Below are 24,909 nucleotides of genomic sequence, written 5' to 3'. Positions count from 1 at the left end.
TCAGAGAAACAAGGGCAAAAAGTTGTATGTACTAGCATCACACCAATGCAGAAAGAAGCTAGGAACACATGAGAATTTAGACCAAGTGGGGAAAAAAAATAAACTCATATGTCTTATCTCACACAAACGTTGATTGTGACTGAAAATAAATTGAATCATTTTAAATTTCTCTCCTTATCTGTGTCTTTTACAGAGGGCACATAACGGAAGCTCTATATACAGATAACACTTCCCCACCACTGAACATCACTAGTCCGGATGGCCATTGGGTCACATGCCAGGTGGTTGTACCTTTGCTACACAGTCAAGTCTAAGGTCCATAGTTCAGAATTTACCTGGAGCTCCCTCTGCCTTGCCCAAGACCTTCAGAAGTGAACATCTCATTCTGACGAGGTTCTAGTAACTTGGATTCACCATAGGTTTAGGGAAATAAAAATCCTCCAAGTCCTTCTAGTCCTGCTTCATATAAAGGAACAGTTTCCTCACTAATTGCTGAGGTTGCCTGGCATGACATGAAGACACTAAAGCTTTCTTTTCTCAACTTCTTGTCAAGTTCCCATATGATGAGACTTTGAGGGAGTTGATGAATAGAAATGAGTAGAATCCGATCTGATTGAGAGGGGCATAATACAAGTCCTTCTTTCAGTGGACTCATACTCCAGCTCCTCCAATTCAGCTTTGATACATAATTAAACTGATGTATGTCCAAATTCCTGTGAAGCTTTTTCTAGTATGTTTTCTCTTGAAGAGCCAAAGAGATTGGATAAATTATGGCTTTGCCAGACCTACCCATGTTTCTTAACATAGGAAGTAGGAGTGTCATTATCAAAGGAGGTCCAGTTTCCATAGAGGCCACCTCTATGCCCAAACACAGTTGGAGAAACAGAGAAAAGGCTATTATACCCTAGCAACAGTTTCCATCAAAAACGGAGGCTTGACTGAGAACATTGCCTCTCAGGGGCAAATCACTTAATTCCACTAGAATAAGTGTCTTTTTTGTTCTTCCTTAAGTTGAGCTGGATGGCAGTGGCAAGACTACTGATTTTTCATTCAATTACAGCAGCACTTGCACCCTACTCAATTAAAGTGGAGGACAGGACAAAGGCTATTTTTTTCCCTTTCTACCTGGGAAGCAGGAAGACACATGCTTTCAGCTATAGAACATCCTTCAGTAGACCTCTCAGTGTCATTTTTATCTCTGTGTCAGATGTGGATCTAACCACATGCTCAAAGGTTTATTTCCTATTTATAAAAATGTCACATCATTTGGATAATCAGCAGATTTAATTTCATAAGAAGTTTTAAAGGTTGGCTATTTTGAAACAACCATATAATCCAAATCATTTACAGAAAAGTAACATGGGGGCCCTCCTCCTCCTACACAAAATGGGTCAAGGTTGTTAATATTTACCCTAAGGATATACCCATATGGAAGTCGGGGACCATCTTAAAGACATCAAGGCAGCATATGTATGTCACCTGGAGGGCCTAGAACAAAGGTTTCTATTGGTCTGATTGTGCTATGATGACCTGGGCAAAGGCGTAACCAGCTGCATCAGTGGGGTTGCACCAGAAGCACTGATACAATCTTGTAGGCTTGGAAGCTGTCCCATCATCTCAAAGACTTCCAAGCTATCTTTTGCAAAGGGATCCATTCTCTTTTAAACAACTATGCTGTGCTACTTGTTCTTGGCTTTCATTCAGTACCAGCTCCATTAAAAATTACATATTTTCTACCTTCAGGTTAGCCATTAGTAAGTTAGTAAGTAAATAAATAAAAAGATAAAATTTTGATTTGCCCCTGCATGAAAATATATATTGAAAGACTGGATTTTTAAATGAGGTATTACTCACTTTCCTATTAACAGTGACTCTAAATTATTTTTTCCAATCCAACATATTTGAAGGAACTGGAATACTTCCATCAAAAGCAGTGATTCAACATAGCAGTTCTCTGAAAGAGAACTACTTAACACAGGTAGTTTGGGCAGGGAAACACCTTCCAAATGATTCTCAACCCTCTCTTTCTTCTAGCTGAGAATTATTAGCTTGAGTTGTTAAAACTAAAAATGGGAAGTCATTCTGTTTTGCTAAAATATAATATTTTGCCTTAGTTTTCTGATTCTTCAGTCAAGTTGGCAGATAGGCTTTATGACTTTGCCAACTGCCCAACAATCAGTAACATCTTCAGCAAAATACCCTCCTAAAGTAGGACCCTCCCTCCTCCACAAGATGGCAGGGAACACGGCCACTGGTGGCTCCTGTGCCCCAGATTTCTCAAGGTCACCACCAAAGTAGCTTTTATTTTCCTTGCCCAACTCCACCTTGAAAAAATGTCCAGAGAAAAAACTAATCAGACTATTTTGGGTTCCATCCCCACAAATATACTACAGATGGCCAAGTTTGGGTAAAATATCCAATTTTGGAGTAACACCACTGGCCACAGAAACAGAATTATAAGAATATGAAAATGTGCAATTAGTTGACCTCAGGAATTTCCTTTTCCTTGAACTTCAATACCACATATATGAAATTAAAGATCAAAACACCTCTCTTGAAAAAAGTTTTCTGAAGATGTAAGAGGATGTGTTACAGAAACAAGTAATAATGTGCGTCCCAAACCCAGGCCATGGGACACATCAGGAGCCAAAAAAATACTGCTTTTCTTCTCTCTGTAGCTATTTCACATACTTACTTTACATCTCCTAGAATTCCTTCTAGAGTCCCAGGTCCAGCAGCAGTACACATATGAATTTGCCACACCTATTTAAATAATACCCCCACCAAGGCTGAGTATATTTATCTGAACATAACAGGACCATCATGGACACTGTGCTGGGCTAAAGATGGCTGGCAGAAGAGAACATATGTCTATTATATGCAGTACAGAAGTCAACAAGTCACCCTGAACTACATGGAACTATTGGTTGGTGTCACTAGGGCACCCTGGGACCCTGATCATCCAGACATCCCCTGCTGGGGATGAAAAATACCATTATACTTTACAGAGCTCTCTATACAAAGTAAGACTAGGGAAAACGTACTTGGGAAATATTGCCTCAATGCCTAAAAGTTTTTGATGAAAACCCTCTGTACCCCATGCACACTGGCTAACTGGAAGTAGGCTCACTAACTAAAGTAACAAAAATACATATTGTATCATATATTTTGCTTCTTATTGATGGGAATGGGGTTATGAAGGTAATAGTAGGGCTCTCTAATTTCTGGCCCTAAGAACAGGGGCAGGACTACTGTGAATAGATGCTAAAGCAGTGCAGGGATGGAGAGGTAAGTGGATTTTCCCATCTGGCAAGCTCTAACGTGGGGTGATGTATTGTGACACCAAGCACTTGAACACTCCCACCAAGAAAGGCAGAAGCTTCCTTGGGAAATGACTTTCACTCCAACAATGGGGACTGGGGTTCATAAGATATGGAGATAAAACTCAATTCTGACTACTGATGTAACTGCTTGGGGCAAATCTCAACAAAGACTATCTGCGAATGGGAAAGTAGTGTGTGTGTGTGTGTGTGTATAAAAGAGAAGGGGGGGAAAGGGTAGGGAAGAAAGAAGGAAGGAAAGAAGGGACGGCGGAAGGCAGGAATACAAATTGATGGTATGGAGAGAGAAAACAAACTGTAAGTCATGGGGTTTTGAAGAGCGAAGGAGCATGGCATATGTGCAAAGTCTGGGAATAATTTTCTTCAATTATGTCACAGCCAATGAGCATCATGATTTCCACCTAAAGATCAAGCTTCGGCTAGGCAAAGGATACAGTTTTATAGTAGTGTATTAGGATGATGATTACTTTTTTAAGGGTGATTATTATTATTGCCATAGCCACATTCTTACACAGAACCTGAAAATTTTAAGATGGAATTTATTTTTCCAAACACACATATTTTAACATTATATCACACTAACAACTAAGACCAGCATACATACCTAAATAATGTTTTATAGACCTAAAAAGACATTCCCCAGGGAAAACACTGAGCACTGCATTTGCTGCTTTCAAATCTCTGGATGTTAACCACACCCCCATTTTGTATAGAACAGAAGGATGGTATGTTATGTGTATTGCACTTCTGTAAAGAATCAACCACAGGAATTGAAACTTGGGTGAGGGATGTAATTTTCTCCTTAGAAATGGAAGCATCATTTCATGTTTTATTTAAGTCCGTCTTTGAAGAGAGATCCTAAGGTGTTTTGTGTCAGTGACATAAGGCAGGCCCCACACTGGGGTTTTTTTGGTGGTCCATAATGTGATTCTGAAATAAAAGTGACAATTTTTAACACTGCATATGTTCAAAGACCTCTGCCAAGAGGGGGAAAAAATAGTCTTGGCACCAGAGCTAAATGTGACGGTTTCTTTGTGATCCATGATGAGGAAACAAGTGGCCATGTCCCTGATCTTGTCCCATTAGCACGAGAGTGGCATTTGAACCTTTCCAGAGGTTGAACATGCACTTCTGCAATCGATTCCCAATTCTGTTTTCTGGAGTAGATGAATTGATTTACCTTTCTTGCTACTTTGTGGCTGTTGGTCAGAATGTTGGAAGGCAGCAGAGGGGGGCATGTCACTGCTTCTACTCAGCAAAAACCAGTATCTTTACTTTTAAAGGGCACCAAATATGTGCTGAAAACTAATTTTTGTTTTGTTTTTGTATTCTTTTAAATGACACATATTTGCTTATTTATTTTTTTTTTTATTTTTTTTTTTTTTTTAAAGATTTCATTTATTTATTTGACAGAGAGAGATCACAAGCAGATGGAGAGGCAGGCAGAGAGGGAGATAGAGGGAAGCAGGCTCCCTGCTGAGCAGAGAGCCCGATGCGGGACTCGATCCCAGGATCCTGAGATCATGACCTGAGCCGAAGGCAGCGGCTTAATCCACTGAGCCACCCAGGCGCCCTGCTTATTTATTTTTAACATTGTTCTATGACTATAGTGGGCACAAAATGTTACATTAGTTTCAGGTGTACAACACAGTGATTCAGCTTCTCTGTATGTTACACTGTGCTCAACATGAGTGTGGCTACCATCTGCCACCCTAAGATGCTATTATAATATCATTGAATATATTTCCTATGTTTGCCTTTGGTTCTTGTGACTTATTCATTCCATAACTGGAAGCCTATACCTTCCACTCCCCTTCACCCATCTTGTCTATCCTCTTGCCCCCTTCTCTGGCAACCATCATCAGTTTGTTCTCTGTATTTGTAGGTCTGATTCTGCTTTTTGTGTATTTATTGTTTTGTTTCTTACATTCCACATATCGTGAAATCGTATGGTATTTGTCTTTCTCAGTCTGACTTATTTGACTTAGCATAAACTCTAGGTCTATCATATTGTCACAAATGGCAAGATCTCATCTTTTTTTATGGCTCTGCGATTTCATATATATATATATATATATACACGCATATATATGATATAATATATCCTATATATCCTATATAACATATCCTATATAATATAATATATATCACATATAACTCTCTCACATCTTTTTCCATTTATCTATTGATGGGCACTTGGGTCTCTTTTATATCTTGACTATTGCAAATAATGCTACAATAGACGTAGAGGTGCATATACCTTTTGAAATTAGTGTTTTTGTTTTCATTGGGTAAATACCCTGTAGTAGAATTATTGAATCATATGGTATGCTACTGTTGTTTTTTGGGGGAATCTCCATGTTGTTTTCCACAGTGGCTGCATCAATTTATACTGCTTCCAAAAGTGCACAAGCGTTTCTTTTTTTCTACATCCTTGCCAACAGTTTTTCCTGTGTTTTTGGTTTTAGCCATTCTGACAGGTGTGAGGTGGTACCTCATTATGGTTTTGATTTGTATTTCCCTGATGATTAGTCATGTTGATCATCTTTTCACATGCTTATTGGCCAGTTGTTTGTCTTCTTTGGAAAAATGTCTATTGAGATCCTCTGTCCATTTTAAATCAGATTATTTGTGGGGGGTTTTAGTAGTAAGTTGTATAAGTTCTTTACATATTTTGTATATTAACCTTTTATCGGATAGAACATGTATATATCATATATCATATTACCAATCAGTAGATTGCTTTTCTGTTTTGTTGGTTGTTTCCTTCACTGTGTGAAAGCTTTTTATTTTGATGTAGTCACAATAGTTTATTTTTGTTTTTGTTTCCTTTGCCTTAGGAGACATATCTAGAAAAATGTTGCTATAGCTAACATCAAAGAAACTACTGCTGTGTTCTCTTCTAGGGATTTTATGGTTTCAGGTCTCACTTTAGATTTTTAACCCATTTTGAGTTTATTTTGGTGTCTGGTGTTAGAAAGCGATCCAGTTTCATTCTTTTGCATCTAGCTGTCCAGTTTTCCTGCACTGTTTATTTAAAATACAGTCTTTTCCCCATTGTATAAGATTGTCATAGATTAACTGACTATGTAAGTGTGGGCTTATTTCTGGACTCTAATCTGTCCCACTGATCTATGTGTCTATTTTTGTGCCAGTACCATACTATTTTGATTACTACAGCTCTGTAGGATATCTTGAAATCTGGAATTGTGATAACCTCCAGCTTTGTTCTCCTCTCTCAAACTGCTTAAGACAGTTTTGTTCTCTAGTTACTATCTGTTGACCTTGAGGTCTAGAGCCCACAGGGAAGGTCTGGGAGCATGGCTAGCAACAAGCTGTAGAGTAACGTATCTGCCTCAATGGAACACTGCCACATACACACAACATCTCACGATGCCCTGCCACATCTGTACACTTAATACTTAAAAGGATAAACAGCAATACTACACAAGTATCAAGTTTCTCTCAAAAGGCAGAGCATTAACAATTTAAATGACATGTAGATGATATTTAAAATTTTGAATAACAATCTGTTTGTGCTAACAGCACAGTAAAAAAATATTATATTTTAGGCAGAGGGCCAAACTCTGCATGCAAAGAGAGAAAATTTTCACCTTCCTCCTACAGAGAAGAGAACTGAGTTTGGTTTTGAAACTGCAGAGCTAGGGTTCTTCCCTGCCAGTGATATCTAAGTCACACCAGGTGCCCCCTCAGGGCCTTCAAAGATGAATGAAAGACTCCTCCATTGACTTGTTCCCACCTCAGAATAAAAGGGTCTGCTGGTGGAGGAGGGGGCTGTCAGCATGAGGAGGGAGAAGAGGAACTTCCCATGGAGTGGTTGAATGGTAAAGATTTCTGGGAAATACCATCTTCAAAGATCTCCAGAGATACAGCTGGGGCCTAGTCTTAGGAGGACCACAGCTTCCCCTCTGTATATCTACACATGCCACAGTTTTAATTAGAGTCTCCCAGAATGCTATGCTTCTGCCATCTCTCCACCTCTTTCTAATTGCTGGGGATAAGGTGTGTTTAGGTTTGTGCCAGGCTACAACCAAAGCCCGATTAGTACTTTAGTGTTTCCACATTTAAAAGTACCCAGAAAATCCATCGATCTTCCATCTCAGAATCTTCATCTTAGAGGCTTTACCCCTCAAAGATGACTTCCCAGAAGACCTAACCCAGGTCCTCTGTGCTGCAGGAGGCTTGTTCCTTTGGGGCATTTGAAATCACTGAACATGACCTCCATAATGGGGAAATCTCTCATATCGTATCAGGACATTTGTAGCTTTCAGAGGGGAAAGCCATCCTGTTCTTCTTCTGCTTTCTATGGAAAAAATTATAAATATGTACATTTCCCCAGAGACCAATAGTCAGATGCTGTATGGGTCTCTGGGGTGGAACAATAGAATAGGCACTGTAAAAACATTTCTTGAGCTAACTTCCAGATATGAAAGGGGTGCCTCAGAGCTGCGGAGGGGGAAAATCACTATTTCACAAGGAATGATATTTTTAGACTGCATGAAGAATGAGGAATGCATGAAACTGCGGATGATAACGCGGACCAGCCACCCCAAGTTGAGAGTCTGGGCTGCATTTCTGCTGCTCATTTCCATAACGGCCCCTTATTTTGTTCGCTTGTCTCTGTAATAAAGTTTCTACTTGAGAAAAATGGGCACTTATGGAAAGGTTATCATGCCACATGCTGTCATTTGTTTCAGAGTGAACTCTGATATTCTTTTCTTGTGATTTTTCTGAACTCCGAAGTTCTTAATTCTTAATTTTACTGAAAATGCCAGTGGGTAATCTTCATCCCTTGCCTACCTCACACTTGATCCCCGGGTCTCTCTGCCACATGCTTTATCTCCTCAGTCATGATTTCCATTTCTTTGTATTTCTGTTTTGTAAGATAATTCAACTCTCTGGTTTTCTGAGAACAATAATTCAAGTCTTAGCAGGGAATATTCTTTTTTGTTTTGCAATTTTTCAATAAGAAGTCATTATGTTTCTTAGTCCTGGTAAGTCATTTTTCTGCCCCAATTACATCCTCTTGAGATTTCTCCTTTTTGCTCTAAAGTACTGCTCTATCTCTTCCTCTAGAGCTGCTGCAGTCAGAGCCAACTGACTCTTTGTTCAGCTGGGCTCCCTCAGGTCCCTGAGTCCCCCTAAATATGTGGTGATAGCAGCATCCTCACAGTTCAGACTTTGGATAAATAAAACAATATCAATGGTAGATGACAGAATACATTTTCCCTAGTCATGTCCCAAGTGCTCCAGAGAAGCCTCTCTGAATGTGGAAATGCCCAGCCACACAGGCTGGATGGGGGGGATTTGTGTAATTAAATAGAACCAAATCAACTATTGTTGAAAAAAATAGAAATGTCCCTTCCTGATGGTTTAGAAATCAGAGGGTAAATAAGTGGTGAAATATGAAGGCTCGCTAATCACATGACAACATCAATTATCAGTGATCAAAAATCATGAAGTCTGAATTGCATACTTATCTGACTGAGAGAAGTATGGCCACTGAAACAATTCACATTTACATGGATTCCCTATTTCTTGAGAGGGAAATTTCAGCGGACATAACCAGCTGAAAGATCCAGAAGATGCAACTTTGCTCACCAACCTCAGCCCTGGCTTTGCATTGAGCAGGACTCAATGACTCGTGAGTGGGTCCCAGTCATCATGTGGCCATATTAAGCTGGTGAATGGGTAGGGTAGAATATGTGCCAAAAAACAAACAAACAAACAAATGAAATAGAGATATGAAAGAGATTGAGAGAGTATGTAAATTAACTCTCTTGTTTTCCTGTGAATTTACAGTCTGCAATTCTGGTTACTCATGAGCCTCTGCTCTATCTTGTTCTAGCTCTTGAATTTCAAGATTCATTTTCATATAGTTCATTCAGCTAATCTCAAACTAAGACCCAAACCCAAGTTAGAGTTATGATAATATGATCAATTTTACCATGTCCTTCCATCTGACTCTTTTTTTGAGCTTTGGACTCAAGTAACCAACTTACTATTGGAAAGCTTCATTGCATATCTAAGATCATCTCAGGCTTAACTATCTGTAATTCAATTATTTTTTTGTTTTGTTTTTTGTTTTGTTTTTTTCTGTTTCTCATCTAAACATTTTCCTCTACCTAATTCTTAGTAAATGCACCAATATTTACCAAGGGGCTCAGGTCAAAACCTAGCTATTATTTTTGACCCTCCCATTTTTCCCATATATCACATCTGATTTATAGCTATGATAGACATTACTACTGTTCATAAATATCCATTTGCCTCTCTTCTGAACATATGAGAGAATTTCATTTTCTTATCTCCTGGGTGCCTTGCTTTGGACAGTGAAATGTGAGAAAAAAGTTATATGCATCCTTCCTTTGTAGAAGCATTTAAGAGCTATTACTTGATTGTCTATCTTTTCCTGTCATGTGATAGATGATATTTCACATGGTAGAGTGTCTGTCAGCCTGGGTTCCTGACTAAGCCAGAGACCTTTGCTGACTCAATACAAATAAATAGTGTGAGCAAAAATAAATAAATAAATAAAAATAACCTTTGCTGTTTTATGGCACTAAGATTTGTTTGTAACTGCAGCATGAGCTGGGCTACTCTAAAATAATCCCCAGGTCCTGCTGGCTCTATTGTCAAAATATATTCCAAACCTGATGCTGTTACCTCCTTTTCTACCATTGCTGTATTTCAAAGAATCCCCATCTCTTGCCTGGATTTATTATAGGATCCTCTTCATCAGTCTTCCCTTTTCTATTCTGAGGTCTCTCAAAAGTCCCTTTTCCAAGAAGCAGCCAGCCTGTTGTCATTTTAAAGGTGAAACCTCATCATGCCCCTCCCTGTCCCAAACTCTCAACTTCCTACTAGACTTAGAATAAAAATCCAAGTTTCTCCGTGAACCACAACACTCTGTGATTTGACCCCTACCTATTTGTCTAAATTCATTTCTTGCCATTCTTTTATGTCTCAACTCCAATTGCATTGCTCTACCATTAATTGCAAACAGTAAACTCATTTTCCCATCAGGGTTGTTCTACTGCTGTTCCTTCTATGTGGAATGTTCTACCTCAAGACCTCTTTATGGTTGGCTTACCCTTCCCATCACACAAATCTTTGTCCCAAGATTACGTCCTCAGAGCCCTTTCTAAATGATCTAAAATCACACCCTCCAATAACTCACTATCAAATTATCTTGGTTTACTTTTCAAAGTACTCTCTGAACTATCTTGTTTCTTTATTTGTTGATAACTCTTTTCCCAGACTATGAATATCATAAAAGAGGATTTTGTTTTTTAGCATTCTATCCCTCATATCTAGAAAAGTTTCTGGTGCTTAGTGAGATTCAGTAAATGCTTTTCAATTGAGGGAATTAAGAATAAGTAGCTTAAACAATGAGAATGTCAAAATCATACTCCTGTGAAGAGACAACGAACTTATAAGTGCCTAAACTTCTTCACTTGTTTCTTAACGGAGCAAAAAATAAATCAAAACATTGCAAGATAATAAATTTGTATAGCTTTTATCTATGCCCTACCACTTACCATGCATTTATTCAGTACAACCTGTTTTGTTCAAACTAACTTATTTAAATTAGCCTAAGCATGTTGAAACAAGAAGTCTTTAAAAAAAGAATTAGCTCATAACATGTTAAAAGTCACAATGGCAATAACTAAGTTGTGTTCCTCAAACCAAAATGCCTAAATTTGTATACAACAGACCCCAGAAATGAGCAAAAAAAAAGACATGAAAGCAAAGGAACAGACTCAAAGACAAAGAGTAAGCTAACAAGGAGATCAGGGCACAAACCATTAAGTGGGAAACACTAAGTTAACACATTTCTATGGAAAATAACCTTCTGAATAGTTTAACCAGAGAAAATCCATCATAGGATTTGTCAATGAGCTGTAAATATAACAAACGTGTTTGTTCTTCATAATCATCTCCTTAATGATTTGGAGGTGGATGTGTGTACTTCCCTCACATACCAATATGACACATATGAATCCATCAGTAGGGAATACCCTTGGATTATTAGTGGTAATAGTGGGCTTACACCAATGTACAAGCTCCATTTTCAACTCTTATTCATGAACACTCTACATTTCTGCTAAGCAGATGGTCCAGGTGAGGAACTTTTACTGTAACCAAGGGATACATTTAAAATACCACTTTCAAAGGGACTAAACGTCTCTCCCTTGTTCAGCATCTCCCCAAGGAGGAATGGCTGCTAGAGTCAGGAGGACAGAGTCTGACTCTTGACTCTGTGACTCTGAAGTCCTGAGAATGTCACTTAACCTTTTGATTCTAAATGAGAATAAGAATAACAATATCTATCCTAGATATTTCATGAGATTGTTGTGAAAATAATATATGTTAAAGAAATGTTTTGTAAACTGGCTATTTTAACTATTTTTTTAAATTCTGCTTTTTTGTGTGTTTCTTATAATCATCTTCTAAATTTAAGTTATATATATCTTTCATAGTAAGAGGAGAAGAAAGAACAAGCACCAAAATGGAGATGTTTGGCCATGTGGTCTTTACCTCTACTGGAGTTTAACCATTTCTGTATCTCCTTAAGAAATGTTGAAAATATAACCACTAGCAGAAAATGACACTGTAGTTTCCTTAAACACAGGAAGGCACCAAGAGCTACTCTTATAGCAAACTCCCCATTGTCTGTTTCCATACCCAAACATTTCCTAATAATCCATGTCCTACCCAAGAAGAAAGCTAAATCCCCGGACTATCTTAAATGGGACAATATTCTTTATAGCACTCACATTGAATATCTGAGGAGAAAAACAAAATTGGAAGGAAAACACACAAGGCTGCGCACTGTACAAAACCTATTGTTACAATCAGTTAGTTGCCCAAACTCTGAAATCTAAGCCTCCACAGTGTCTTTACTTATTCTGTTGCTTTGTTAACTTGAGTAATTCTTCTCATCAATAAACACAGCCTAAAGATTTTATTAAATAAACAGAATAAGAGGCATGGTAAAAAGTCTGAGAGAAGCATTTAGTTTTATAAAAAATCCTGATCATGGGAATTTAGCTATCAATTATCCAGGCTTACTCTAATCTCACACTCAGAAGTTACTTTATGGATACCAAAAAATGTACACCATGTCAACAAAGATAACTTCATGAAAAAAACGAGACTTAAAAACGTAACGTAAAAATGAGATCATGGCTAGGTGAATCTGATCGTTCTGCCTATCTTCACCACCAAAATCAATCACCAAAATCCCTTCAGAAAATTAATTACAGGAAAATATTCAATCCTCCATATAACCTCAATGAAGCATGGTCCATCTCAATGATTATGTTTATTTGATATTTATGAATATATTTTTCTGCTTTTTCTGAAATTGAGGATCAAATGAGGCCATCTTAAATGTTTGCTCATTTTGTTGTTCCTCCTACCTCGTGATGATTCTTAGACAGCCATTCCTTAATGGTGCTGAGGGCAATGATGGAAGCAGGCTCATTTGGGAAACCTAAGTGAAAAGCAGAATAAAACAAATTAACAAAGAAAGATGAAGACAAGAAAGAATTCAATCATGGTGTGACACTAAATTTTTCTCATTTAAACAGTATTCAATTCAACCAATTACTATTGGTTGAATAGTAAGGCAGGCAGGCCTTAGCAAGCTATACATGGATGCGAGGCCTGTGACCATACATACAAGGCATTAAGGGGATCAGTCCTATACCAGTCTAAGGCTAACAAGCAACAAAGGATTTAACTGTCTTCAATTCTACAACAGAATCAATTAAAAATGTATTTACAGGGCACCTGGGTGGCTCAGTGGGTTAAAGCCTTTGCCTTTGGCTCAGGTCATGATCCCAGGGTTCTGGGATCGAGCCCCGCATCAAGCCCTGCATCGGGCTCTCTGTTCAGCAAGGAGCCTGCTTCCCTTCCTCTCTCTGCCTGCCTCTCTGGCTACTTATGATCTCTCTCTCTCTCTCTGTCAAATAAATAAAATTTTTTAAAAAATGTATTTATATTTGCTTGGTAGTTTTCTTTTCTTTTCTTTTCTTTTAAGATTTTATTTATTTATTTGACAGACGGAGATCACAAGTAGGCAGAGAAGCAGGCAGAGAGAGGAGGAAGCAGTCTCCCTGCTGAGCAGAGAGCCTGATGCGGGGCTCGATCCCAGGACCCTGGGATCATGACCTGAGCCAAAGGCAGAGGCTTTAACCCACTGAGCCACCCAGGCGCCCCTGCTTGGTAGTTTTCAAAGCACTTTCATATAATATTCTCAGAAGAGGTGCTCAGATTAAGGTTTATTACCCTTAATTTACAAATCAAGTAAATATGGCTACAGAATACATGTGGTTGACCTACGCGGGCCATAGGGCCAGCAGTATTCCGTCAATGAACTGATGCAAGACAGGGCAAACAACTTGCAGAATAGCCATACAACTAGAAGTTATTATCAGAATTCAAAGAAGGTAATGCCTGCTCCATTTAGGGTCATTGGAAATTACATCTGAGATGAAGACTATACGAACTGACCTGGTTTTGCACTACAGATCTGGTTTTCAAAGGACAGGACGAATGACACTTATGCTATGTCCTACTGAGCAGGAGCACAGATAATCATAATTCCCAAAACTCATCTGGAATATCCCTCTAGCTTATGTAAACTGAACCTATCCTTAAACTTGCAAAACCACCAGACATTCTGCCAATAGAGATGAATGTATATGAATGAATAACTTTACACACTATATATTTATGGGGCAGAAAGAAGAGATGGGAGTGACTATTCCTTTGAAGCTATTCTCTTTAAGCTCACCACTGGCTTCCTAATCACCAGATTCCATACAGGCAATCAATCCATCAGTCTTCATCTTTCTCTTTATTGTATTAGCTTGATTAGTTTTCCATGTTTCACATCCTGCATTTTCTTTTCTTTAATTATTTTTTTATTGTTTTAAAATGTTCAATGCAGTGGTTTTTGATATGTCCACGAAGTTGTGCAACCATTACCACTAACTACGGATTATTTTCATCATCTCCCCCAAAACTCTGCACCCATTAACGGTCACCCCTATTATCCCTCTACCCCAGCTCTTGACAACTATGAAATCTACTTTTCGTGTCTTTAGATTTGCAAATTCTCCTCCTGGATTTTTCAACACTACCTTTGAGGTTTCCTCCTACCTAGTTGAGCTCCCCTGGCTCCCTTTTCTAGGAGTTTCCATTAAATGTATGCCATTCCCAACCTCGAAACTCAGTCTTCTTCCTCTCTACTCTGGAGGAGCCAGCTGCAGTGTCAGCCACTGACATGCCTTCGAATCAGGGTGCTCCTGTGACATTGTGCTGTGCAGACGCAGAGGGAGGTACTGCTGAAATGGGAGATCTGGGATTTAAAAGACCCAGTTTTATTGGAAGGCAAATACATATTCCAGTAGTTCATATGGAACGTTTAAATCTCATTAGACTTTCAGAGACAATGTGAGAGAGAAAGAGCAAGAGAGAATAGAAGTTTGTCCCCGCTTCCAAGAATAAATGTTGCTTTTTCTGATTAGGTTTCTACACACTTCATAAGAAAGTGCATTAGAAAAGGGGATAAAATAAAGCAGGGCCCAGCTGCACTTGACCATAGGGAAAATGTGCACAACTTCCCAAACTTTGTAAATTCATCTGTGACATTTGGGATTATGGATTTGTTCTGAATTTTCATCCCATTTATATTTTTTTTAAAGATTTTTATTTATTTATTTGACAGAGAGAGATCACAAGGAAGCAGAGAGGCAAGCAGAGAGAGAAGGGGGAGTAGGCTCCCCACCGAGCAGAGAGCCTATATGAGGCTCAATCCCAGGACCCTGAGATCATGACCTGAGCCAAAGGCAGAGGCTTAACCCACTGATCCACCCAGGTACCCTCATCCCATTTATTTTTTTCCTTAAATGAAGACTTCAAAATGTAAAACCCTTAAAATAAACGTGTTAATTAGCTAATTCATTAAGCAAATTATTACTGAACCAGAAAAGAAAAAAATACATAGACCCACTTAATGAGTCCCTGTCCTCTAAAGCCCAAAGTCGGAGGGAGGAAATAGGTAAGAGGGAAGCATGACAAGCACATCAGGGTTGTGAGGACACAGATGAGAGGAACCAAGCAAGAAAGAGGAGGCTTTCTAAGAAACCAAAGAATGTTTGGGGAAGAGAACAACAAAGCGGGGAGCTGAGGAGACATGGTCTTCAGAAGTAAGCTGTAAGCAACTAGGAATTAGTGAAAGAAGTCAGGGGAAGTGAAGGGAGAAGTTCTTGTGGACTGAAAAGAAAAAAACGGGAGGCCAGGATGGGCATCTATGGTTAGGGGTTAACAACGGGGGTTTTTCCGGCCCACCTTTCCCTGGAGTTTAGCACTTACATTTGTCATCAGCTGGATACCTCCCCTTGATGTTCTCCAGAACTAGAAATGTAAGGTGTATTCTTCCACAAAATCAACTTCTTCCTGATTTTCTGGTTTCTGCCTATGGCTTTCTCTCTCTCCTAGTCACTACAGTACTTAATTGCTTTCCTGGTTGATAAGTGAGTCCCCTGAGATATTGTATACCATGCTTTCCTTCCTTTCTTTGCCCACTGATCTCATTCAAAGTCCAATCATCCCTCACCCCAACAACAGAAGTTGACTCATAACTGTGCTCTTTTGGTCTTCTCCCCTTTCCCAATCTGTCCATCACACCACTTCCAACTGACCCTTCCTAAAGTATGGTTACCACAACCTTACACCAAGCAATGGTGGCCTTGCTGATGCTTCAGCTCCTACAGAGGAAACTTTTGTACCTTTCTTGGCATAAGTCACCACAGGGGGCCTTCCTAGACTTGTATCTTAGCTTTCCCTATTATTCTCCTCCCATGAAATTCTTCTCCAACTTTTTGCTATGCTTAAGAAGTACTTAAATCATAGGATTATAGGGCTATATAAAGCCAATAAATACTGTGATCATGCTCAGTTGCAACGGCCATCAGCATTAACCTTTAGGAGATGTAACTCCCCACAGAGAAATTATACAAGTTGTTATAGAACCATGGCAACTATGGTCAGTTCTCAATTATTTGTAACCTCCCAGTCACTTTCCCACATTTATCAAAGCTTCTGGCATTGAGTTACGGTTTTCATTTCCACCTCAAGCCTCGTCATAATTGTGAGTGATTTCAATGTCCAATAAGATGACCCACCCAACACCTGGCCTGCCAGTCCCTTGACCTGGTCATTTTTGACAACCACCTCCATGCCACTGCCTCCCCATTCACCTTGATGTAACTTTTCTATTCCCAAATTACTAATTTAAGCTGTGCTCTCTAAAAAACCCTTCTTTCTCTTTAGTTTGATCTGCTACTTTCCAAGGTATGTTCTCCATAAGCATTTGAAAGCCAAATTAATGCTAACATCTCTCCCCCAAATGGTAGGACTCTTTCCTACCTCTCTAGGCTCTTCTTACACTGTATCACTCTGCTTTTTCAACTCCAGCTACACTGACCTTCCTTCTGTCCTTCGAATGTGGCATGTTTCCTTTTGCTTCCTGCCATGAGGCCTTACTCATGCTCTATCCTCTTCCTGAAGTGACATTTCTTCCCTCTGTTCCGAGCTTATTTTAACTTTCATTTGTGCTTCACTCCGTCATCACTTCTCGAGAGAAGGCTTCTCTGATGAGGACGACTCCCTATTTGATGCTTTCATAACATCATGAACCTTTCCCTGGCAGTTCATCAGAGTTTCATTTTTACATTTTGCAGTTATTTATGTACATATTTGATTAATATCCCTAGTAGAGTGAAAGCCTAAAGAGGCAGATGCCACAAGTCTCTTATGTGCTTATCACTGTATCCCTAAAACATTGCTGGCACATAGAAGATGATCAATAAATGTGTGTTGAAAGATGGAATGGACTGTGGATGTATGAATCATTGTATTGACAGCAGGAGAGGCTGAGCACTGGGAGAACAGGAGTGTTTAGCTCTAGAGCATGGGAGAGCAAAGGGATCCTGAGACATCCAAGCAAAGTGACATATTCACATTATCCCACTGCATCCCTGAGAGGGAACCATTGAGAAGATGTAGATGAGAGAACACAGTTCCCGGTGAAATGATGCCCTGTTATTAATTAAAAAGGGGGGAAACAACAAAACAAATGTTCCCGAAAATATGCCTATATGGGGAAAAAAACCAAATACACACACACACACACACACACACACTCACACACACACACACACACACATGTCCCCTAAACCCCAAACTTCGTTTTATATATATATAAATGACAAAGTATGGGGTTCAGGGGACACAGCCATAGCACAATCCTTTGTCCGCTTAACTGCAAGACCCCAATGGTTACCCGTAAAACCAATGAATAGACAGGATGGAATTTTTGCCTGGGGATGGGCTTCCAATGACAGTAAGTTGGCCTCAGGAGGTCACAACAGTATTCTAGTCACCTGAGGGCTTTTGTTCACAAAAGCAGAATGGCCACCCAGAGGGAAGGCTGCAGACAAACTTTAGATGAATCATTGAATTAAATGACATAGAAAATCTCTTCCAAGTATGAGGGTCAATGAGGCTGAACAAGTCATTAATTATTTAGGGCCTGGCGTGCAGGGAATTGTATATGTCCAGGTGTGCACAGAATCTGTGTTTTCTGCTGGCATTCCACATCTTAGTTCCTTATTCATTAGTAAGGATTATTAAGATGAACTTTTGTAGTGAATGTTGATTTACCAAACATATATGTGATTTTTTTCTTTTTGTTTACTTTTGTATTGAAATTGCTTGCAAGATTTTTAGATACGCGCGCGCGCGCACACACACACACACACACACAGACTTATATACAAACATATAACCCTCATCTACATCAAGATCTAAAACATTTCCAGCACTTCAGAAAGCTGCCTTGTCCCAAATCAATATCTACCCCACAAAGAAACTTCTCTTCTCTATTCTATTGTCATAGGTTGGTTTTGTCTGTTTTTACACTTCAAATACATGAACATACAACATGCACCCTTTTTCGTCCAAATTTTTCAACATGGTGCCTGCCTGATTTATCCGTGTTTTTACGCAGAGCACAAGCGCATTCTTTCTCTCTACAGTGTTGTGTTCTAGCGTAGGAATATTCCACAATTTACTTAGCCGTTCTAGTGCTGATGGACAGTTGGGTTTTTCCAGTTTGGAGCTAATAGGAATAAAGTTGCCGTGAACATTCTCACACAGGTCATTTGGCAGACATAAGCACAGTTTCTGTGGAGCATTTACCCAGGACCTGGGGCCACCTGGCCATAGCTTATGTAGATGTTTAACTCTGGTAGATTCTGCCAGTTTTCCAAAGCAGTTACGCCAATTTACACTCCCGCCAGAAGTAGATGAAAGTTTAAAATAATGGATTTATCTATCTACTTAGTTAACACGTCAAGATGCTAAATATATTTTCTTGCCACATCTAAAGCCATTAAATGCAGCTTTAGGTTAATCAATACCTTTTAGAGCTAGGAACACAGATATTTATGACGTGCCTACTTTCTCCCTACCAAGCAGGGACTATTTCAGTCAAGAGAGGACAAAGTATATCAACAGAACATTAAAAAAATTAAACAAAAGAGGTAAAAACTGAAACAGCAAGTTGAATTTCAATAGTTTTTATCCATGACACACCAAATAACCCACTAGACCAATATTTTTCTCTCACTCAGTTATTAAACAGGTACTTCTTTTCATCAAATTGCAGAAAGATATAGCCATGAAGACTCACTGAAGTTTCTACCCAGCCATTGAATTGTTTGTTTGTCAGAACTGTTAAAAACCTGGAATGTTTCAGCCCAACTAAAATGAGTCTGGTCTCGATGTTGCCATAGACACTGTTCCTCTCTTGCTTTCATCCTTTTTTTTTCTTTTGCTGTTGATAATTTTCTTATATCCTCAAGTCTGTCCATAGGTTCCAATGTAGAAACTAAATGTATGTCCCTGATATAAAAAAACATGTTCTACAAACTGGTCTTCGCTGGAGGGAAGGTGGGAGGGGGCTAGGTTAAATAGGTGAAGGGGATAGGAGTACACTTATCACAATGAGCACTGAGGAACATACAGAATTGTTGAATCATTATACTGAACACCTGGAACTAATATAACACTGTATGTTAATGACATTCAGATTAAAAAATAATAAAAATAAAATAAAATATCTCCTGCTGAAAATCTAGCCTATCTAGCTTATCCTACTGAAATAAAGATAGCTATAAGTTTGCCAGTAAAACTACCCTTTTTGGAAGTAGAAACAACGGAGCAACTTTTGTTTTAAACTTAAGAGAATGCTTTGTAGCTGTAGATTACCCTACCACAGAAAGGGATATGGTTATGCCCTAAATCAATTATTTCAAAGTTTTTACTGAAAAAAAAATTCAAATTGAACATAATGGCAGGCATAATTACACCATGTAATAAAATGTTAACCCTCTCTACTATTTACAGCCTAGCCAGAGCCTGTCTCTCTTGCGTTGTCGCACCTCCCTTTCAAGCCCAGGCACCAGGAGTCACTCCTGCGTTAGCTGTGGATCCCTTTCTAGCAGTTGTAAGAATAATGCAACCTAGACATCACTGCCCGGGCAAAGCTCATAAGAGCAAAAACCACTGTTTATGCCCTGAACGGTTTTATTTTTAGCTGCACAAATTCTTCTGAAGCGATCCTCACTTCAAAGGGTGTTTAGCCACATAATTTTACCCCAATAAGGAGGGCACTTGGACCAAAGGTGTGCTAAAATACTAGCAAATTTGTGGAATCGCAAACCCCCACATGCACTGCATATTATTTACGGAGTGGTTGTCATACTAACCAGCGCTCAGTGACTACAAGCGCCAAATTGGTACTGAATTGCCATAGATACTCAGAAGTTAGAAGCAACAGTTAAAAAACAAGACTCCCTGGAACTCTGCACATTACATTTGCACCCACTTTTGAGCCCTCCCTTCTTATCAAGTCTTCAATGAGGGAAGCACGTTGGTGCCTTTTTTTTTTTTTCCTTCCACTTACATTCAAACTTGAATAAAATATTGTCCAGCCCCAAAACATGGCTTTTCAGGATTGATAAAAATATCTGACTGTCCTAAATGAAGGGATGTATCACTGGGTTTATTGAAACGTCACCATCAATTGAACTGGGATTGTCAATGTTGACTAGCAAGTGAAATTAGACTTTGCTTCAATTTCGAGAGGGTATAACCATAATATTTTCCATCTTAGCACAGAAATTCTGGTGTGGGGACCAAAGGACATCAACAGTGTATTTTAGAAACTCAGGTAAAAGGAAATGAAGTGTGAGATGAGTTGTGTCTTTCTCAGAACATTCCTCTCCAGTCCCTGTTGCACACACACACACACACACACACACACACAAATACACATAACTGTCCTGGGCCAGGAGAAAAGGTAGAGGGATATAGACGGAGGGTGCATGGAGGTGTTGGGGTGTGGGGTGTATGGGTGGGCATAAGGAAGTATAGGACAATGAACTTATTTTTTCATCTCAAAATGGCTTTTGTCAACCCCTTCCCCCAGGCCTCCTTCCAAACCATAAAAGCAATTCTGATAGCACGATGAAATCAAATTACTTGAGAGAAATGAGCTGAAGGAGGCTCACTGTTAAGCAATCGCTAGAGCAGCCACTCAGCCAATTCTGGCTAAAGGCTGAGTTTCACAAAAGATAAAACAGGTGAAGTAATAAGAGTGACACTGGCCTCTGTCACTGCAGTGAGCACAGCAGCAGAATGCTAAAAAGGGTGTCACCAGCTTTCCCCAGGAGAGCAAAGGGCACCACAGTAGGCAAGAATGAGGCATCCCCAGCCTGTCAGTAAGATGGCGGAGTCTTAGCTGGCTTTTAAAAGGACAAGGCAGAGTTTTTAAAATATGCATGTGTGTGTGTGTATACACATATATACACGCATATATATTATGTGTGTATATACATACACAAATACACACACATACACAAACAATACTGCATATTAACAAGTTCAACAGCCATAGCAGATGTTGACAGCCCCATATATATCCCTTTGGCCTGTGCCATCTTTGCACACTGGTTTGAATTAAAGCTGCTAGCACCTGTGGCCTTTTAACTTCGGGCTCTCTCTGGTGCCCACAGTGATACCACATGTGAGGTAGGTCCAAAGTGTCAGGAAATCTAGGCTACCACCAGGATGCGTCAAGGTATGATTAGTGAGAGATAGTGGGCAAGTGTCCCAGCTCACTCACCCCTCAGGGGGGATAACATTGATGTGCCTGCTTTATGCAGTTTCCTTGAGTTGCCCCGTGGGAGTACCCCCCAGTTGTCCGTAGTGGTAAATTGCTCAATAATGTACTCTTTCTTATTGGCTTCCTTTATCTATCTGTCTTCCCTACTCCCTTCTCTGAAATTGTCTCTCCAATTAGCTACTTGAACATAAACCCTTGCCTCTGAATCTGCTTTTAGGGGGAAACCAAACTATGACCACAATCAACAGTCATTCATGAACTTGAGAAAATGAGGGTCATGTCTTATCTTGATAGCACCGATTCTTTCCACTTTTCTATTTGTAATCTCTTGTACATGCACAGTAGAGAAACATTTTATAAATTACTTAGTGAGTTGGAGAGAGAAGTGGGAGGTTGTCAACATGAAAGCATGATCATATTTTACTTTGGGAGAGTGTAGAGGTTATACAAACTAGGTTCACATCCACAGTGGGGAGTCTGCTTTTCCCACTCCGCCTGCTGCCTCCCCTGCTTATTCTCTCTCTCTCTGTGTCAAATAAATAAATAAATAAAATCTGGGGCGCCTGGGTGGCTCAGTGGGTTAAAGCCTCTGCCTTTGGCTCAGGTCATGATCCCGGGGTCCTGAGATCAAGCCCCACATCCGGCTCTCAGCTCGGCAGGGATCCAGCTTCCCTTCCCTTTCCTGCCTCTCTGCCTACTTGTGATCTCTGTCTGTCAAATAAATAAATAAAATCTAAAAAAATAAATAAATAATAAATAAATAAATAAATAAAATCTTAAAAAATAAATAAAATCTTAAAAAGATAAATAAACAAACCTGGCCCCACATGGCAGAAATCTTGAAACAGGAAATAGTAAATAGTTATTTTTGCAGCTACTGTTAATATTTATTAAGCAATTATTATGCAAGTCATTCTACTTAGCATCTGTATGTATTATTGTATTCCATCTTCACAACAACCCGATGAAAAAAACAGGGGAGAACTATGAACATGAGTTGGTCTATAAATGGACAGTGACTTTAGTGTATTGAGGGAGGCATCGGTCAAAGATGATTAATTTGGATATATATACTACAAACTACCAAGAGGTGTGCAAAATACAGTCTGACCATTATATAAGTTTTAGTAGACTGAGTATCAACCACTAGTGTGGTTTAGACCAGATTCTGCTTGAAGAGGGAGTACAGATACTGCATCTGCCTATGGGTGGCTTGGGTGGAAGTCTAGGCTGTTCCTAAAAACCCGGCCACCTCTGGCTTCCACATCAAATTGCCTAAACCCTCAAACTCCCTTGACAATGTATATAATCTTTCCCATTGTATAGAAGAGAAAAAGAGACTCAGAGAACTTCAGCAAGGGGCAGGGCCCATACCCAAGCCTGGGTCCACCTGACTTCTATCCATTCCCCTAGTCGAGTGCCTGGTATATTGTTCATCCTTCCATCTCCAAGGAACGAATGGAATTTACCATAACCTCCTTCAGAGACTCCCATCCTGGTGCAACACTGTTTCAAATTCCAAAGAAAGGAAATGAAACTGTAGGTACCTATGAGAAGAAAGCTTGTTTCAGAGTGCCTCCTGATGGCCACACCAAAAGACATGGGGTGACCCAATCTGCCATTTAAAGTCTGCATCATAGAGTACAGGTGGAGCCCAAGGACGCCTCTTGGGCATGTAGAAACGTTGGTGGTTTGGATGCTACAATTACTCCTCAACACGTGGGTATCATCATCCTGGATACAATTGGAACATATAAATTTGAAGCTCACCTGCTCACAATAAAACTTCTGTGCATCACACCTCTCCCCATGGTCCTGCCTTACCCCTGACTTTATTTTGTTCAGCTTAATGATGGTGTTCCTGGCAGGACCTCTAGGATTAGTCATATATAAAAGGGAGAAGGGAAATCCTGCACTTATCATTTTAATCTCTTTACACATGTTCTCTCATTTCACTTGATATTATATGTGCCATAGAAAATGATATTCCATAAATTCTACTATATTCAGCCTCAGACTTGAATTACTTTTGCTTTCACCTCCTTAAAAAATTGGGCAACACTAAGTTTTCCTTTCAAGTTTTCTTTCCTTTGCTCTGCAAATCATGGTATGAATGGGCCCTATTTTTATGGGACACAAGGTTACAATCTATGCAAGCTTCATCAGCTTCTCAAACTTATGAGTTCCAGCTTCTATTTCTGAGGGTGTTTTTAAAATCATCTTTTGTCTAAGGAATTATAATAATGACCTAAGAAATGGCTCGTGAAACAAATGCTATTCTATGCAAGCTGCTCCTACTAACCCGGAATAAGTCTCTTGAGAAGGAGAGGAAAGACCTCATAGAATCACCTAGAATAGGATTTTTCTAAAATTCTCTTTTAAAAGAACATTTTTTCCTACGGGGGTAATCAAGGGGTTTCATTGAGGACATCACATTTGAGTAGAAAAGGTATATACTGGGATCTCCTGAGAGATGAAAATGCAGTTTCTACTTTTGAACTGGCAGCACCGTGTGGTAGGTGGACCTGGAAGCCCATGATCTCTATAAACATAAACCACATCATATCATGTCCACGCTAAGACATGTCAGTAGCTTGCTCCACACTGTGACCAAGTCCAAACTCATTTTTGGCTTTTAGAGCCTTTGTGCTGCCCTCATCACACTCTGAAATGCTGTCTGTCCCTTGTCCTGGGACACGGGTAACCCCACTGGAATATAAGCTTGATGAGGAATATAAGCTTGATGAGTCCTTGTTTGTCTTATGCACCTTTCCACTTTCAGTGGTCAAAAACTTGTCATGCCCTATTAGGGAACATGGGAAAGATCTAGTTTCTCCAGTGTCCTGTGAAGCTTCCTAGCACCCTGAAATGATTTTATGCCACCTGAAGCCTAGGAAAAATCGACACGGTCATTGAGGGAAGGAAATGAACTAATTCTGTGTTGCTCTCTGGTGTCTACTGGCCAACACCCCTGGCAGTGCATGTGACCTTGGCAGAAACTCAAGGCATGGATTTAGGAAAATGCAAAAGATGTCGCCTTGGCTTTAGGAACTACAAATTACCTCTTGGACTTCTGTCACACCCAAGCTGGGGCAGAGCACAGGAGCTCTTTCAGGGACACATCATTATAGAGGGTCTCTTAGCTTTAAATGTCACTGACTCACAAGCATGAAACCACATATGTCCTAAAAAGCTTTTATGTTCCCACCTGCACAGCCAGGTGCAAGATTCTCCTGAAGGAACTGTGTTGAATATTGTCATCACAGCATCCAGCAACATTAA

At 39.6% G+C, this 24,909-nt stretch overlaps 1 protein-coding gene across 2 annotated transcripts in view; it reads right to left on the bottom strand.

The window, feature by feature from the left end:
- Positions 1-24,909, bottom strand: part of MACROD2 (mono-ADP ribosylhydrolase 2) — a 1,974,291-nt gene that overhangs the window by 483,354 nt on the left and 1,466,028 nt on the right. For both annotated transcript variants that reach the window (XM_059134074.1, XM_059134073.1), the window contains exon 8: positions 12,788-12,861. In XM_059134074.1, the coding sequence (XP_058990057.1) occupies positions 12,788-12,861 (74 nt within the window). The remainder of the gene's footprint in view (positions 1-12,787; positions 12,862-24,909) is intronic.

Source organism: Mustela lutreola, chromosome 9, assembly GCF_030435805.1.
Source record: "Mustela lutreola isolate mMusLut2 chromosome 9, mMusLut2.pri, whole genome shotgun sequence".
NCBI classification, from domain to species: domain Eukaryota; kingdom Metazoa; phylum Chordata; class Mammalia; order Carnivora; family Mustelidae; genus Mustela; species Mustela lutreola.
Note: the sequence above shows the minus strand (reverse complement) of the source record. Positions and strands in the feature narration are given on the sequence as shown.